The sequence below is a fragment of the Canis aureus genome, chromosome 5, assembly GCF_053574225.1.
Source record: "Canis aureus isolate CA01 chromosome 5, VMU_Caureus_v.1.0, whole genome shotgun sequence".
In the NCBI taxonomy this organism is placed as follows: domain Eukaryota; kingdom Metazoa; phylum Chordata; class Mammalia; order Carnivora; family Canidae; genus Canis; species Canis aureus.
This window is the reverse complement of record NC_135615.1, coordinates 14,413,856-14,429,078: the sequence shown is the minus strand read 5'-3', so window position 1 is coordinate 14,429,078 and position 15,223 is coordinate 14,413,856. Positions and strand designations below refer to the sequence as shown.

Below are 15,223 nucleotides of genomic sequence, written 5' to 3'. Positions count from 1 at the left end.
CTGGTTCTCAGAGCTAGTTAGACACTAACCTGTTGCTTTTTTCTTGTTCCTCTGAGACACTAGTTTCATTGCCTACCTCTAAGGTGTTGGTGCTTTAATCCCACCTACTAGTATCCGGAGGGTTGCAAGAACACCTTATTACCATCAATAAGGTATCAATAAGGTAAGAATATTTTTACCATCAATGTGATTATGTTGTTGTTTCAATGTGTAAATTGAAAAACTATGCTGTCACCACCAGAATCTTCTCCATGTATTTAATTTTATACCAAAGTATGGGGATTTCTTTTGGAACCACTATTGTTATTAAATCCATGCTTTTCCTAACACTTATTGAGAATATTTCACTTCCCATTTTAATGTTTCATGGCTAGGATAATCCAATTATTTAAAACCAGGCCTCATCAATTGAAACTATGCTTCATCAAAGCCGTCAGTATTTCTTATATTTGATAAACTCCTTACTTCACCTCAACAAATACTCAAGAATTATGTCATTAACATGTTACCAAATTATGCAGCAATAAATCTTAGCTCAATCTCAGTAGACTGGCATGACCACAACACAAGTGGCCAATCTGGAAGGCACACTAATAAAACTACTTGAGATTGACCGTTTTTTTTTTTTTTAAGTTTTTTTTTTTTTTAATTTTATTTAGTTATTCATGAGAGAGAGAGAGGGAGGTGGGCAGAGACACAGGCAGAGGGAGAACCAGGCTCTATGCAGGGAGCCCGATGTGGGACTCGATCCCGGGACTCCAGGATCACGCCTTGAGCCAAAGTCAGATGCTCCACTGCTGAGCCACCCAGGCGTCCCAAGAGAGATTGACCATTTTTAATGCACCTACTCAACACAGGTATAGGTCAGAATTATATATCAGCTGCCCTTTACCAATCTCAAAATTGTAAACATAAAAGCAGGGATTCCATCGATTTTGTTTACCATTTTATCTCTAGAGGTTAACTCTATGCTTTAACACCTAAAACAAATTGAATTTGTTGAATGAATGAATGGGCTCTTAGCAGACTGCTGTATTAACTCTCTTTCCAACCTCCTATTCAGTGGGAGATGTTTCAGTATTACCCATCATTTAAGATAGCAACTGTATGTTGTCTGATGCTGGCTCTGTAGAAGCATTATTGCCAACTAAATATGCTACAGTTGTTTAGAATGATAAGATGGGTAAGAAGGTTGTCACTGTTCAGGCAATCAATTTGGCTAATAGAACAAGTGAGGAGACAAGGACATGATCAAAGAGGGTAATCGTAAGATGAAGCCAGATGTCAGAAATGTTACATCAGATCTGGTCAACTAACATAAGGGGCCGAATTCCAGGAATCTCACATTTAGAACTATGTCATCCAAAGATGCTGGGATTGCTCCTTGTAAAAGTTTTAGTTTCCTCCTTGACACAGCTGTGTTGGTCTCCCTAGATGCCTTTGATTCCTCTTTTACTCTAACTCCCCTCCAGGAAAGCTGGACACTTTAGACACAGGGCCTCAAATAAGTCTCAAAACAGCCTCTGTGAGTAGCCAGTCATCTGATGGTCTAAAGCAAACAGCCAACTAAAGAGACAGAGAAGGGAGGGGAGATAAAAGGCAGGCAGAAGAAAGGACCCAGAAAGAATCATTTTGCATTCCAATGTACTTCTTAATCAGCAGATAAGAAGAGTGTTTTGGGAGTTAATTTTACTAGATAGCAAGGCTTCTTCACCTTATGATTTGCTTTAAGTCTGAACTGAAGCAATCTGTCAATGGGTTGGGTTAATTAAAGTAACAAGCTATTATACTCACTACCTAGAACATTAAGATACTTATCAACAGAAAGCCTTCACAAGGTTGAAAATACAACAGTAGCACCTACTTCAACCAGAATATATGTCAACTATGCACAGAAGTACCATCTCTGAAAGAAGAATCTGGTCTGAGGGGAATCCCTGGGTGGCTCAGCGGTTTAGCGCCTGCCTTTTCCCAGGGCACAATCTTGGAGTCCCGGGATCGAGTCCCACATCAGGCTCCCGGCATGAAGCCTGCTTCTCCCTTCTCCTGTGTCTCTGCCTCTCTCTCTCTATGTCTATCATGAATAAATAAATAAATCTTTTAAAAAAAAAAAAAAGAAGAATCTGGTCTGAGACCCTTAAAATAAACATCTTGATAAAGACAAAAATGAAAAATGCTAATTAGCATCTTGTCTATGGAATCTATGTACCATGTCACTGTCCATGCCTAAGTAAGCATCTGGTTGAAATCATGTTCAGACCGACTCACTTTGAGACTACCAAAACTTCCCTGTATCTGTGGCTAGATGTCACTCATTTAAAGTCTTTTTTTTTTTTTTTTAAGATTTTATTCATTCATGAGACAGAGAGAGAGAGAGAGAGAGAGGCTGAGACACAGGCAACAGAAGAAGCAGGCTCCAATGCAGGGAGCCCGATGTGGGACACAGTCCTGGGAGTCTGCTATCATGCCCTGAGCCAAAAGCAGACGCTCAACCACTGAGCCACCCGGGCCTCCGTAGACATCACTCATTTAAAGAGAAATTTTGTATGTAGATTTTTGGAGACCTCCACTACCTCATATAGAGAACTATTAAAAATCAGAAGTAAATACAAGGTGAGTGAACTCAGATCTCAAGGGAATGCTCTAATTAGAACCATTTCTTTCATTATTTATTCGGTTTGTAAAATATGATTTCAGAAAACCTTTCCCACCAAGGTGAAAATTCTTAAGATCCAGATGTTATAAGAATGCTGTAACATAGTCTCAAATATTATCTGATAGTATAGCATTCCTACATTTCCCAGACAACAATGTCAACTGAAGCTTTTCTTAGGCTGCAGTTTCAAATGGACTTTCACCAAATTGCAAGCATTTTAATGGAGATGTAATAGAAGTCAAATCACATTTACCACCCTTCAGCACCCCATAATGGGAGCATATAATGGGACAAATATTCAGAGTTTGGCAGAATTTTAGAAAAATGTTCTTTCCTTGATTTTAAACTCTTCTAGTGGCATGTACTTGAGACAAGCATGAGGGTGAATTATGAAATATAATGCTTTAGAACATACATTTTTTGAAAGAATTTTGTATTGTGTAATTCCTTATTCCTCACAACCAATCTTCTATCACAGCACTGTCCAGAATAATTTTCTGAGGGTGAAAATGTTCTATATCTGCTCTAATACAGTGGCCATAAACTCCACGTCCCTGTTGAACATTTGAAAAGTGACTGAATTTTCATGTTTTAATTAATTTTAATGAAATTTAAGTTGCCGCATGTGGCCAGTGGCTACAATAGTGGACAGCACAGTTTCAGAACTCAAAGTGAAAGCAGATATCCATATTAAACAGAGATTAACGAACACAATGGCCAGTCCAGAACGTCAGCCGTCTGCCGGTAGAAAGAGAACCACTGAAGTCTGATGATTTGCAAGGGAGGGAGAGGGATGTTGGTTTACTATTTATGTAACTAAAACTAGAAGAGACCAGCAGAAAGCAATACCTACTCCCCTGCCACCTCTAAATTCATAATAGATGTACATAATATATAAAACAAAGTATTAGTTTCAATATGCCACATAAAAATTAACTTAGCTTGGAAACAGATGCTCCCAATAGGTAGAGAAGTTACTAGTTTCTTCCTCAAATGATATTACTTAAACATACCAGAATATGCTTTACTTAAGTTGATCACAAACTTTAAAAGAGACATAATGTAACTAATCAAGATTTCTCTTCCCTTCAGTTTTAGGCTTATCATTTTGTGCCTCCATAAAGTAAGGCTATGAATGTGAGGGTCCCTATTGGTTTTGTCCTTTTATCAGTGAGACTCAGTTCTACTTGAGTGAACTCAAGTTCTCTTACCTAAATGTGAACAATCTCTCAAGATGCCCAGGAGGAGAAGGGTGGCCTTGAATGTTATCCTGAATCTTCACTGGTTACTCCACCATCAGCTTATTACAGAGTTTGAGGTCTACCTCTGCAAAGGCTAATGCAGCCTCATTTATTCTGATGTCCTCATGACTTTTATCAATATTACAAGATTCATGACAAGTTTCAATGCTACTTGCAGTGTGAGCCACAACTATTAGAACTACCTGATTTAGCTACCAGCATTGGTGATTTAAAAATCTTTACCAAAAACATTTTTCTGAAAACACAGAGAGGAAGTAAAATAAAGAGAGGAGAGGGTTGATGAGAAAAAGTAAGAAACCAGACTTCTCTAAATACATTTTGTAGTGGTTTGTTAAACAGTTACCTTGTTCTACAAGTGCTCTGTTTATGAGAGTGCCATGAAAGTTTTTTTTTTTTTCCTTTTTTTCCTGTGGGAGAAGGGAAGCAATGAAGGAAATGAAAGAGTTCATTTAAGTGCCATATTCACATAAGGCTAATTTGTAAAAGCTCAATCCAGCTGAATATATTTACAGCCAGCCACCACTGGCCCACAAAACTTCAGTTGAGAAGACTAATTGAGATTCTTCGGGAGAAGTCCCTTGTCTTCAGTGGTTACAGAATGTCTCATTAGGCATTCTGTACTCCCCCTTCCCTAGAATACCAAGGCTGACTCTGCTTGGCCTGGGTCTGCAGCTTGTGAATTTCCAATAGATTCTCATACACCATTATTGTTAGGCTGTTGATTTTGTTTTGCAGCCTCCTTTGCTTTTTGTGGGTTTGTGTGTGTGTGTGTGTGTGTATGTGTATGTGTGTGTGTATATATATATTTTTTGGTTTAAAACTAAAGTTGCATTTAACAGAACTGTGTTAGTTATACTGAAATACTGTTTAAAAAAAAACAAACAAAAACAAAACTGTGCCCCACACCCAGGAATGTAATATACAGGCTACAGTCCCTATTAAACACCATCTCTAGTCATGTACCAGAAATGTACTTCCTATAAAAGAGGATCATTAGAGGTGATGGCTAGAGTTCAGAGAGACTAGAAAACTCCATAAAATCTTATTTTCTACCCATTTTAAATTCTCTATATAGATGTGATCTGGAGTATTTGACTTTTATTAGGCCACTGAGAGTACGACGTCCATTTGACTATTTTTATTTTCTTCTTGACTAAGATGACATGTTGTAGATTCCTGTGTTTTTTAAATGCCTAAAGATGTTGGAGAAATTAGTGTCCTGGGAAACTACGTGTTTACTTTAAATATTTAATTGAAGGATCTCTCCCACAAGCTGGAAAAGAATCTCTTAGCAAAATTATGGAATAACTCTTTTTTCCCTCTCACTGCTTTCTTAACATCTAGTTTTACCAGCTTACAAAGTAGCGTGGCATGCAACTGAACACAAAGGTCTCCAGATATCTGCCATTAATACTGTTAAGAGTTTTCATCTGCATGTAACAGCGGTGACATATACCCACCCACTTAACATACACATAGGTGTGTATATGTACACAACACATCTGCCTAAGCCCAGTTTGGCTGAATTATTCTATTTATGCTTTTCCCGTAAGAAAAGAAATCTGCAGATTTGCCTCTAACTAAAAGGTAACATCACTTTTATGGAGTAAAAGGTAAAATTCCTTACAGTTGTAAAATTTAAATAAGTATTTTTTTTCTAATTAAATATAATAACATACTTGAATATGCTTTTTCTTTCAATTCCGAACCACTTCTTTATAAACGACATGCTGAAGTAAAGCCTATTAGCAAATGAAATTCCATTTACAATTTATTTCAGCCTTTAATATATTTTCTACTAAAAATCGTCAAGACAGGAAAATATTACTGGTTCTGTTATTACAAAAAAAATGAGAATTTTTAATTCACAAAGGATGAAAACACATGACATTGATTTCACTGTACATACAATATTACAATAAACTAATTTGCTGTAGACTAATAAAACATTTAAGACTCCACATACACACACATGTACTCTGAAACAAGAAACACAGGACAATTTTTAATCTTTGTTATGTCCACAGCTACCAAGAGAAAGAGCATCACTGGTTTGAGTCTAATGGTTTTTCTGCCATACAATCACTACATAGGCCAGTTCTAAAGCATATTGTATTGTTCAGGACATTGTTAGGCAAATATAAACACATTCTCATTTTGGGTCTTTTTCTCCCTGCCCAAAACAATCTGCTTTCCACAGCTATCAAGTAGCTTGGTTTGTTAACAACTTAACAAGACCACAACAACAACTAATATTTTTACGACAAAACTCAGGTGAGAGATTTTTTTAAGCAGATTGTACACAAAAACTATTTGTTCCCAAGGAAGGCAAACTGTAAATTACCAATGCCATTCTAAGAAAAGGAGTCTTGGTCACAAATCACTTTCAAATATTGATGAAGAAATAAAAATTGGAAGGAGGATAGTGGAGGTATTGGCATGGCAGGGAGTAGAAAAGGTGTGAAAAAATGAGGAAATACATTTACCACAGGAAATAATGGATTCAGTTGATTTTTTAAAAATGAGGTATAAGAATATGCCAGTAAATGCAAAAACAAGAAAAAAAACTGAAAACCAAAATGCACATTTCCAATGGAAAATCTCTAAACCTCTTATGGTTTTCTTTATTCAGATTAGACATTTCATATACATCAGTTAATCTAGAAAAATACATCTTAAAATATCTTCAACAGACCATGCTCTCTGTAACAAAACCTTCCAAACCCTGTTTTATTATACAAATTAATCTACATTAGTAATGTAAAAAGAAATTCTCAAATTTAGCAATGTCACTTTCCATTTGACATCCGTCTAATTTACATATGGGTTTCCACTATTCATACTGCAGTTAGAATTCTGTAATAAATTTTTTTCTAATGTATTCTGTACATATTAAGTTATCTAAAAGGTTCCTCTTGTAGTGCATTTACCATTTAGCAAGTCTATTCAGTATTTTTCCAGTACCATTTGCATTACAGTGATTTGCCTGTAAATGTAATTAAAATCTAAAAGTGCACACAGTTAAGTTTCTCAAATAACAGCCTATTTCTGGAGGAAACCTAATACTCACGGAAAAGATTACCAATATCATGATTAGAAATGTCAGGTTAGAATGTACTCTGAGACTATACAACAAAATTATATACGTAAGCTAAAGGACATTAAGTCTTTAGCTTATATTTACATCAAATAATGTCTGTTTCCACAAGGTCATACCAAAACCTCAGTATGGCACTAGATATAATTAGGATTGTTAGCTATAAATCAGCGTAGCACACACAGCCCCAAAATACCCTGAACTGACTTGTGCTAAATTAAACTCCAGTATATCACAGTGTGTTAAGTAATATTAGTGTGCTGCCCAAACAAGCGATTAAGACATCCATCCAGTAAGGATAGTGTGCAACACAGTGAAGGCGGCAAGCCTCTGCCAAGGGATTACAACTGGGTTATAATGAATTGTAATACTTAAGACTGCCACTGCATGCAGAAACCCTGAAAAAGAAATACACAGGTTTCAAAAAGGATATACTTCATTTTGTTTAGAATGCCCAAGAGCGTCTTCAAAATAACTGATAGTGAGTACTAGTCTATCAAGTGATGAATCCAATGAATCATGAGAAGAAATTCTACATTATCCAGTTTGAGAAAAAAAAAGTAGTTTTCTTACCAAATTATCCAGTGTATACGACTGGTTAGAATTGCAAGTTTGATTTTTACTGAAATTCAGAGTATGAAATGCAAACATTCAGGATAAAATTAATTCAAAATTACACACAGTTATATCAACTTGCAACAAAGCAGCAAATGTGAGGGCCTAACACACATTTTTGACTCTCCCATTCCCTTCTGATCCCTCAAAAAAGTGCAAAATCAAAGAGTCACTGCTTGGTCCAAAAATAAAATACATCACGTATAAGAGTTTGAAATCTGATGGAATTCAGCTTCTATTCCACAGGTTGTCTTCAATAAGAATCAACGCCCAAAGATGGAATTTATTTCCAGTAGAATTAATTCTACAATCTGATTTTGGTAGACAGTATGAACTGCTATATTACCAGTCTCTTTCTCTGGCTTTAACAGAGTGGGACCAAAAACAATTGCTATACTCTGATAGGTCATTCGGTTTTTTTCTCCATTTTCTATAACTCTAAGGGATGGAAAAAAAAATTGTTAAAAGAGAAAATAAAACATACGAGAGGAAAAATTCTTCAAATTGTATCATAAACATAAACAGTGCATTTAGAAATGAGAAATAGTACTCATTTTCCTAAGATACATACAAGCTACTTAACCAAGCAGAATTCAGTCCAAATATCATGTGAAGATTTCTTTTGGATAAACACAGCTAAAAGGTATAATTACAAATACTCTAACAAACTTTAAACGTGTGGTGTTTCAGTTTAGAGTTTAAAGTAAGACACAGACTTAAGTATAAGCTACAATTCAGGTAACAATAGTCAATCTATGAGGATGATAGGGAAAAAAATTTCATTAGGTTTCAGAGATTAAATTTGCATTTTATTAATTCTATGTTTGGTTTTTTAATCTCCCTCACTGGGATAATTTATTTTATTATTCTAGTATTCTCTCTGTCAGAAGGCAAAAATCAGTTATTAAAATGGCTATGTAGTAACTGAAAGCCATGATGGCTTTAAGGTAATTTAATATTCCTCATTGGATAACCAACATCTCATCTTCATGTTAATTAACTTCAACAATTTCTGAACACTTACACACCAGGCTTTATACAACTGCTTCGCATATAATATTCGCTTTAAGTAAATATTTTTTATACCAGATCATTTACCTATGAGGAACAAGACCCAGGGGAGTTCGCTTCTTCAAGTTATAAAGACAGCAAATAGCATAGCCAGAATCTGAACAAGTAAGTGTCTGAGGGACCCTGGCCTCATGGGTACCATACCACACCTCATAACCATGCATTTCTTACCTTTTTCCTTCTTTTTCCCTAATTACTATTTCTTTTCTGTGGTGAACCTCTTACCTTTTGAGATGTCTAAAAAGAATCTGCATTGTATCTTGATTTGGCTTTGGTAACTGTCTGATTAGATCCTTAACAGCAGCAACTCGCTGTCTTGGTTCTTGTTCTAAGAAAAAAAAAAAAGATAATGAGAGATTATGCATGAAATTGAAGACAGTGACAGATTTTAGAACCTGACATTTGATAATACACAGTGACACCTGGTGGTCACATTTAAAATTTCTGAAGTAAAACAATCCTATGAAAAAATTTAAGAGATCAAACAGAATGTAGTCTACAGCTTAGTCAATACAGACTTTCAGCATCTAGAAAAAAAACTGAGTTTAATGACATACTTACTAATTGCATTAACAAAATCATTAAAATGGTTAAATGTAAAAAGAGGTTCTGGTAATTCTCGAAAAAACATTTTGAGTGCTCCAGTAATAACATGAATATCTTCCCATTTACTATCATTCAAATCCAATTTCTCATCTGAAAAACAGAATAGGAAATTTTTAAAAATCACTTTAAACAGATCCTGAAAGTAATGAGTATGCTGTTTGCACATAACAATAGGGAGTATGATCTTACCATGATTGACTGCAAATCTCAGTTTCTGGATCACTGCAAGGTTGCCACTTACTCTGTATATCCCATCAACATCCAAACCTAAGAGAAAATTACAATATTTTTGTGTTTAAATTAGGTGTTTGCCTCTTCTAAAGATGGCTGCATGTTTCAGAATCCTTATTCATTAACATGAGCCTAAAATCAAATGGGCAAATACTCTTTTCCTCTAACTGGCCTTTTAAAGATCCTTGGCAGAGAGAGAGGGGGTGGAGATATACTCTGAATTCTGTTTAATAAACAGCAACAATTCTAATTTGTTTAAACATCATGTAGACTGTGGAACATCTCAAAAAAATCATCTCATTAAACTTGAAATACTAACAAATTAAGATATACCTGGGGATAGTTCAGAAAGTAAAGGAAATCAGAAGATAAAATTAGCCCGTCTATTTTCCTGCACATTTCGTAACGTAAATGTACATATCAAGGCAGTCTTTTATTTTTTTTTTTTAGATTTTTTTTAAGATTTATTTATTTATTCATGATAGACATAGAGAGAGAGGCATTAACACAGGCAGAGGGAGAAGCAGGCTCCATGCTGGGAGCCGGACGCGGGACTAGATCCTGGGACTCCAGGATCGCGCCCTGGGCCAAAGGCAGGCGCCAAACCGCTGAGCCACCCAGGGATCCCCCAAGGCAGTCTTTTAAAAATAGTTGTCCTATTAAGGGCTTGTAATAAATAAACTTAATAACCAATTAAAATAAAGATTCTATAAAAACAATTGCTACTTTGATATTCACTTCTTTCATATATGGAATAGAATCATGTGAAATTCACGCAAGTAAGCCTAAAAAATCCAAATATTCATTAAATGATAATGCTGTACACATTTAACAAAGCACATTATCTGATGTGCTATTCATAGAACTTCAAATAAAGGCACAGTGTCCCTATTGTCATGTTGACAAGAAAAGTCAGAGACAAGATCTGAAACTGGCAGAAATTACAAATTATGCAAATGTTTTAATTGTACAAGATTTTTTGATGGTGTACAGATACAAGTTAATCTAATTATCATGATAGTTTACATAAAACTAGTATAAATATTATGTTAAAATTAACCAAAATATAAATTGGTTTAAGTCTTACTTAACAGGAAATGGCATAAGGAGGTTTGTCTATTTAGACACTTTATAGTTGACTTAACAGTTTTAAAATATCAACTCGTATTTATTATAAAGAGAAGAAACTTTCTCTTGGTAAGTAAACACAATCTCCTATCTTCTACACAATCAATTCACTTAATAAACTCAGTTTTATAATCACCACCTTATTCATTTTAAAGAAAGGCCAACTCCAAATGGCTTCAAATAATACCTTATGCTTAATCAGCTAGAAGTGCTGAATATTCAACGGGTGCTTGCAAAGGTCTTAAAACAGATATATGTAACCATTAAAACATGTAAGTTTTTGGCAAACAAGATGCTTTTCTTGACAGCTTACAACTGTTCCATCACTCAAAATCATAAAAACTCTAAGGATTTTAATGGCAGAACAATGGGTTGGTGTGCTTAATATAAAAATAAAAATCATTTTCTTACCATATGCTTCAACATGTTCAATGCATAACTTCACAAAGTTTGGCACTGTGCCATTTTCTCTCTGACACAGATTAGCAAGATTGGCTCCAAATACTTGATCTGAAAGAGATTTATTTTTTTAAATAAACCAGCCTGCTAAAATTTATTTTGCAAAATGGTGATAACCATTCATTGTGCTATAGAAGACACTGAGTGCATCCCAACACTACCTGCTGTGACGGAGTCCTTTGACCTGCCTACTCATTCCAATGCCACTTCAAACAATTTTCCTGCTTTACTAAACTCCATGAACACTCCACTCCGACTCCTTTTTACCTGAGAGCCTTTTTGTTTTCTATACCTTTTGCAGAGATCCATCCTCTCCCCCAAACTTAGCTCCTTTTTATTACTCTTGCCCTCAGCTAAAATGTCATCTCCTGACAAAAAACCTTATGATTAGCCTAAGGAAACCCAGTAACAGTCACTATTTCATTACTATTGTAGATTCTTCACAGTAGTCAGCACTGTTTTAAACTATCTTGTCTGGGGCAGCCTGGGTGGCTCAGCAGTTTAGCGCTGTCTTCAGCCCAGGGCATGATCCTGGAGTCCCGGGATCGAGTCCCTATCAGGCTCCCTGGCTGGAGCCTGCTTGTCCCTCTGCTTGTGTCTCTGCCTCTCCGTGTCTTTCATGAATGAATGAATGAATAAAATAAAATAAATAAATAAATAAATAAATAAATAAATAAATAAATAAATAAAATTATCTTGTCTGTTTCTTGTTTTTATGTAAATTTCAGAGGGCAAGAACCTTGTAATTCTTGAACCAATAGGTATTTCTGGCACATAGGCTCATGCCTAGCACTTAGTAAACAACTCAATGTTTTTTAAACTGTTAAAACAAGCATGGTGCATATTCATCATGTGCCAACATTTGATTTCAAAAGTCTATTTCAAAGGTTGTTCTATTAATTTTTCAACCCAACACTTCTGAAATGCCACGTTAGTGCTAAATATTCAGGAAAACAAAATATTTCAAGTCCTGAACACCATCATAAAGCAGCAACAGTTTATATTTCTCAATAAAAGGTCCTGATGAGGGGATCCCTGAGTGGCTCTGCGGTTTAGTGCCTGCCTTCAGCTCAGGGCATGATCCTGGAGCCCCAGGATGGAGTCTTGCATCAGGCTCCCTGCACCTGCTTCTCCCTCTGCCTGTGTCTCTGCCTCTCTCTCTGTGTCTCTCATGACTAAACAAATAAAATCTAAAAAAATAAAAGGGCCTGATGAGAACAGCAATTTCTATTCACTGATTTGTCAGGCTTTTTTTTTTTTTTTAAGTTCTAAACTCAATATACTAAATTCATATGCATTATCTCGGAATCCCTGTTTACCTGTAACTCTTAAGGCTGCTAATTTGAATCACTAATTAACTGAACTCTACCTAGAAGTTTTAAATATCTTTTTAATGAAACCCATTTGTGTATTTTAAATTAGATGCTTTGCAAACAGATGTTCCAGTGATGGTCTTTTTTACAAACTTCAAAGACAGATATATGTTATATATTATTTTTACCTATGTCTTTATTTACTAATTAATGTCACTGTTTGAGTCCTGTATTAGAAAACTTATCACTTAAATTAAAAATGCTTGTAAGAACTAAAGGTATATACAAGTATACGTCTTTGTTTGGTTTTTTTTTAAAGACTTTATTTATTTATTCATGAGAGACAGAGAGGCAGAGAGAGAAGGGGGCTCCCCACAGAGACCCGATGTGGGACTCGATCCCGGAACCCCGGAACCATGCCCTGAGCCAAAGACAGCCACTCAACCGCTGAGCCACTCAGGCATCCCCAACTATACATGATTTTAAAGAATACTCTGTTAGTAAGATTGTTAGTGCATTCTTGCTATTATTGCTTATAAACAATAAATATAAAAATTAATTAGTATAAAGTGCTTATACTAATTTTAAGATAACCTGAAATAAGAAATGAAGGCAAACAATCAAGATAAAATTGTTCAATATTTTTCTTCCTTTTACTGTTAGGGATCATTAAAAATTTCTTTGATCTGTGCATCTCAAAACTAAAAATCTTTTTTTTTTTTTTTAATTCTATTTATTTATTTGAGAGAGACAGAGCAAGAGAGAGTGAGAGAGAGAAAGAGCAAGTGTGTGTGCGAGACTCAAGTGGGGTTGGGGGCCTCCATCCCAGTGGTCTCTGAAAATTAGTTTGATATTTATGTCTGTTCAGTGCTTTAAACTCTCCATATGCATCGAAAAATCAATTTTAATCACTCAAATGTATTTTAAACCAATGAACCTGGTAACTTTAAAGAAAAGTTTTCAGTTTTTAATTTAAAATGTCTCATTTCTGATTTTGGCCAAAGTTCATTATTATAAACATCACCTCTACCTACCTTTAATATAACCTTTTTCACGAACAGCTTGCAAAGTGGGGCGCCGTGTAAGAAACTTCTTTAAGTTTTTCTTGGTTTTTTTCTGTTCTGAAGAATCTATGCTAGACACTTTCATGGCTTAAGAGAAACAAATATAAAGCATTTCATAAAATAAAAACTTTTTGATAAAAATCTTCCACCTAGCACTCAAAACATATTAATTGCGTATGTAAAAATCATAGTTATAAATTCAGTTATTCTAAACTTTAATATAATTTAATAGTATGTGAAGAATCAAGCTAACACAGACCCAATTTCAGAGTGATAAGCCACACAAAACAGTTCATTTTTATCACTAAACACTGACTACAAATTCTACCTTCTTTGGTAAATGTGCTACGACCCTGGTTATTCTAATTTATGTTCATTATTTCATAAATGATACTACTTATCTCCTTTAACTATCAGTTTTAGAAGGTAAAATGACCCCCCAAAAATATCCAGAAAACATAAATTAAAAAGTCCCTATCTTGCAGTATCCTTACTGGACTAGGAGTCTAGAGAGATATATATCCATCACAATTACTTGTACTTTAAGCTAATAACACCTTGTCATAATTACCTCTAAACTAAGAATGGGACCACCTGAAAAATGTCCTACATTGTCATTAGTCTGATTTCTTCTTTGGTTCTGATAAAGAAAAATCCAAAAAGTAAATTTCTTGAACTATATTTGAGGAAAGTTGAGAGCACAAACAATATATTAGTGAAGCATTAAGATAATCAAATTTTTGACGTGTTTACATGTCAGTGACAAGGTCAGTAATAGGACTAACCTTCATTAGAATGTGAGAGAACAAAAGTAGAAACGATTTTCTAATGGTTCAGTTAATTCAAAGGCCAAAAATTCTCAGTTAAATGTGGACTTGTTAAAATAGATTTAACAAGTTCAGAGCTATAGCTAATGGCCTAATTAACAGTGTAATTCACAAGAGGCCTGCATCAGAAAATTAATGCTCTTCTTAAATTGCTAGCTTTAGCTCATATATTTACATATATGTATTCATATATATGTATATGAATGATGTGGAGATATGAATGTATGCAGCTGCACCTGCACAGACACATCCTAGTCCAGAGATGGTTGCCTGGTGTCCAGTGTGAGCTACGGTACATGTCCCATGACTTCCGACTTCTTAAAGTATAAGATTCTACCTAGAATCTTAAACAGTAATTATATATTTTAAAATCAATATAATTCAGCTTCCTGGATACCTCAATAGAAGTGCATTCTAATACACTTTTTTTTTCTTTTAAAGGACCACATCATCTTAAAATTAATTAAATTCTGTACGTGTGCATACGATGACGCTGAAAAATGACAAGGAGTTAACAAGGAGAGAGTACTCCTGAAACACTGAGACTGCAAGTACCTAACCTTATAATTTCCTGGTAACACTGGAGATTCCACTCAGCCTTTATAAGTTCCTGGTAACACTGGAGATTCCACTCAGCCTCTATGTGTTTAAAATATTTGAAAAGCTAAGAGAAAATGCTCACTCAAGCGACTAGTAAAACAGGTAAAGGATAACTTACGACGAAGTTTCTTAGGATCCTTATGGTCCTTCTCTTTATCATGCTTTTCTATTCCTGGGGACTCTGGTATCTCTTCTTCAATTGCTTCATCAGTTTCTACTGTCTATTGATTAGAGATTTCCCAAACACATATTACTTTTGAGATTATTTTCGATATAATAGCATAATTCTCAATA

At 35.0% G+C, this 15,223-nt stretch overlaps 1 protein-coding gene across 19 annotated transcripts in view; it reads right to left on the bottom strand.

Moving 5' to 3' along the window:
• ARHGAP12 (Rho GTPase activating protein 12) overlaps positions 1-15,223 on the bottom strand; it is a 154,384-nt gene that overhangs the window by 21,177 nt on the left and 117,984 nt on the right. For 17 of the 19 annotated variants that reach the window (XR_013379334.1, XR_013379335.1, XM_077896892.1 and 14 more), the window contains 6 exons: positions 15,048-15,150; positions 13,473-13,589; positions 11,078-11,176; positions 9,497-9,574; positions 9,263-9,397; positions 8,927-9,029 (listed from right to left, as the gene is read on the bottom strand). Coding sequence is in view for 17 of the 19 variants with exons in the window: in XM_077896892.1 (XP_077753018.1) it covers positions 8,927-9,029; positions 9,263-9,397; positions 9,497-9,574; positions 11,078-11,176; positions 13,473-13,589; positions 15,048-15,150 (635 nt within the window). In the remaining 2 variants the exon portion in view is untranslated. Of the gene's footprint in view, positions 1-5,676; positions 8,069-8,926; positions 9,030-9,262; positions 9,398-9,496; positions 9,575-11,077; positions 11,177-13,472; positions 13,590-15,047; positions 15,151-15,223 lie in introns of those variants that run through there. The other 2 variants (XM_077896900.1, XM_077896910.1) reach the window with 1 other exon arrangement.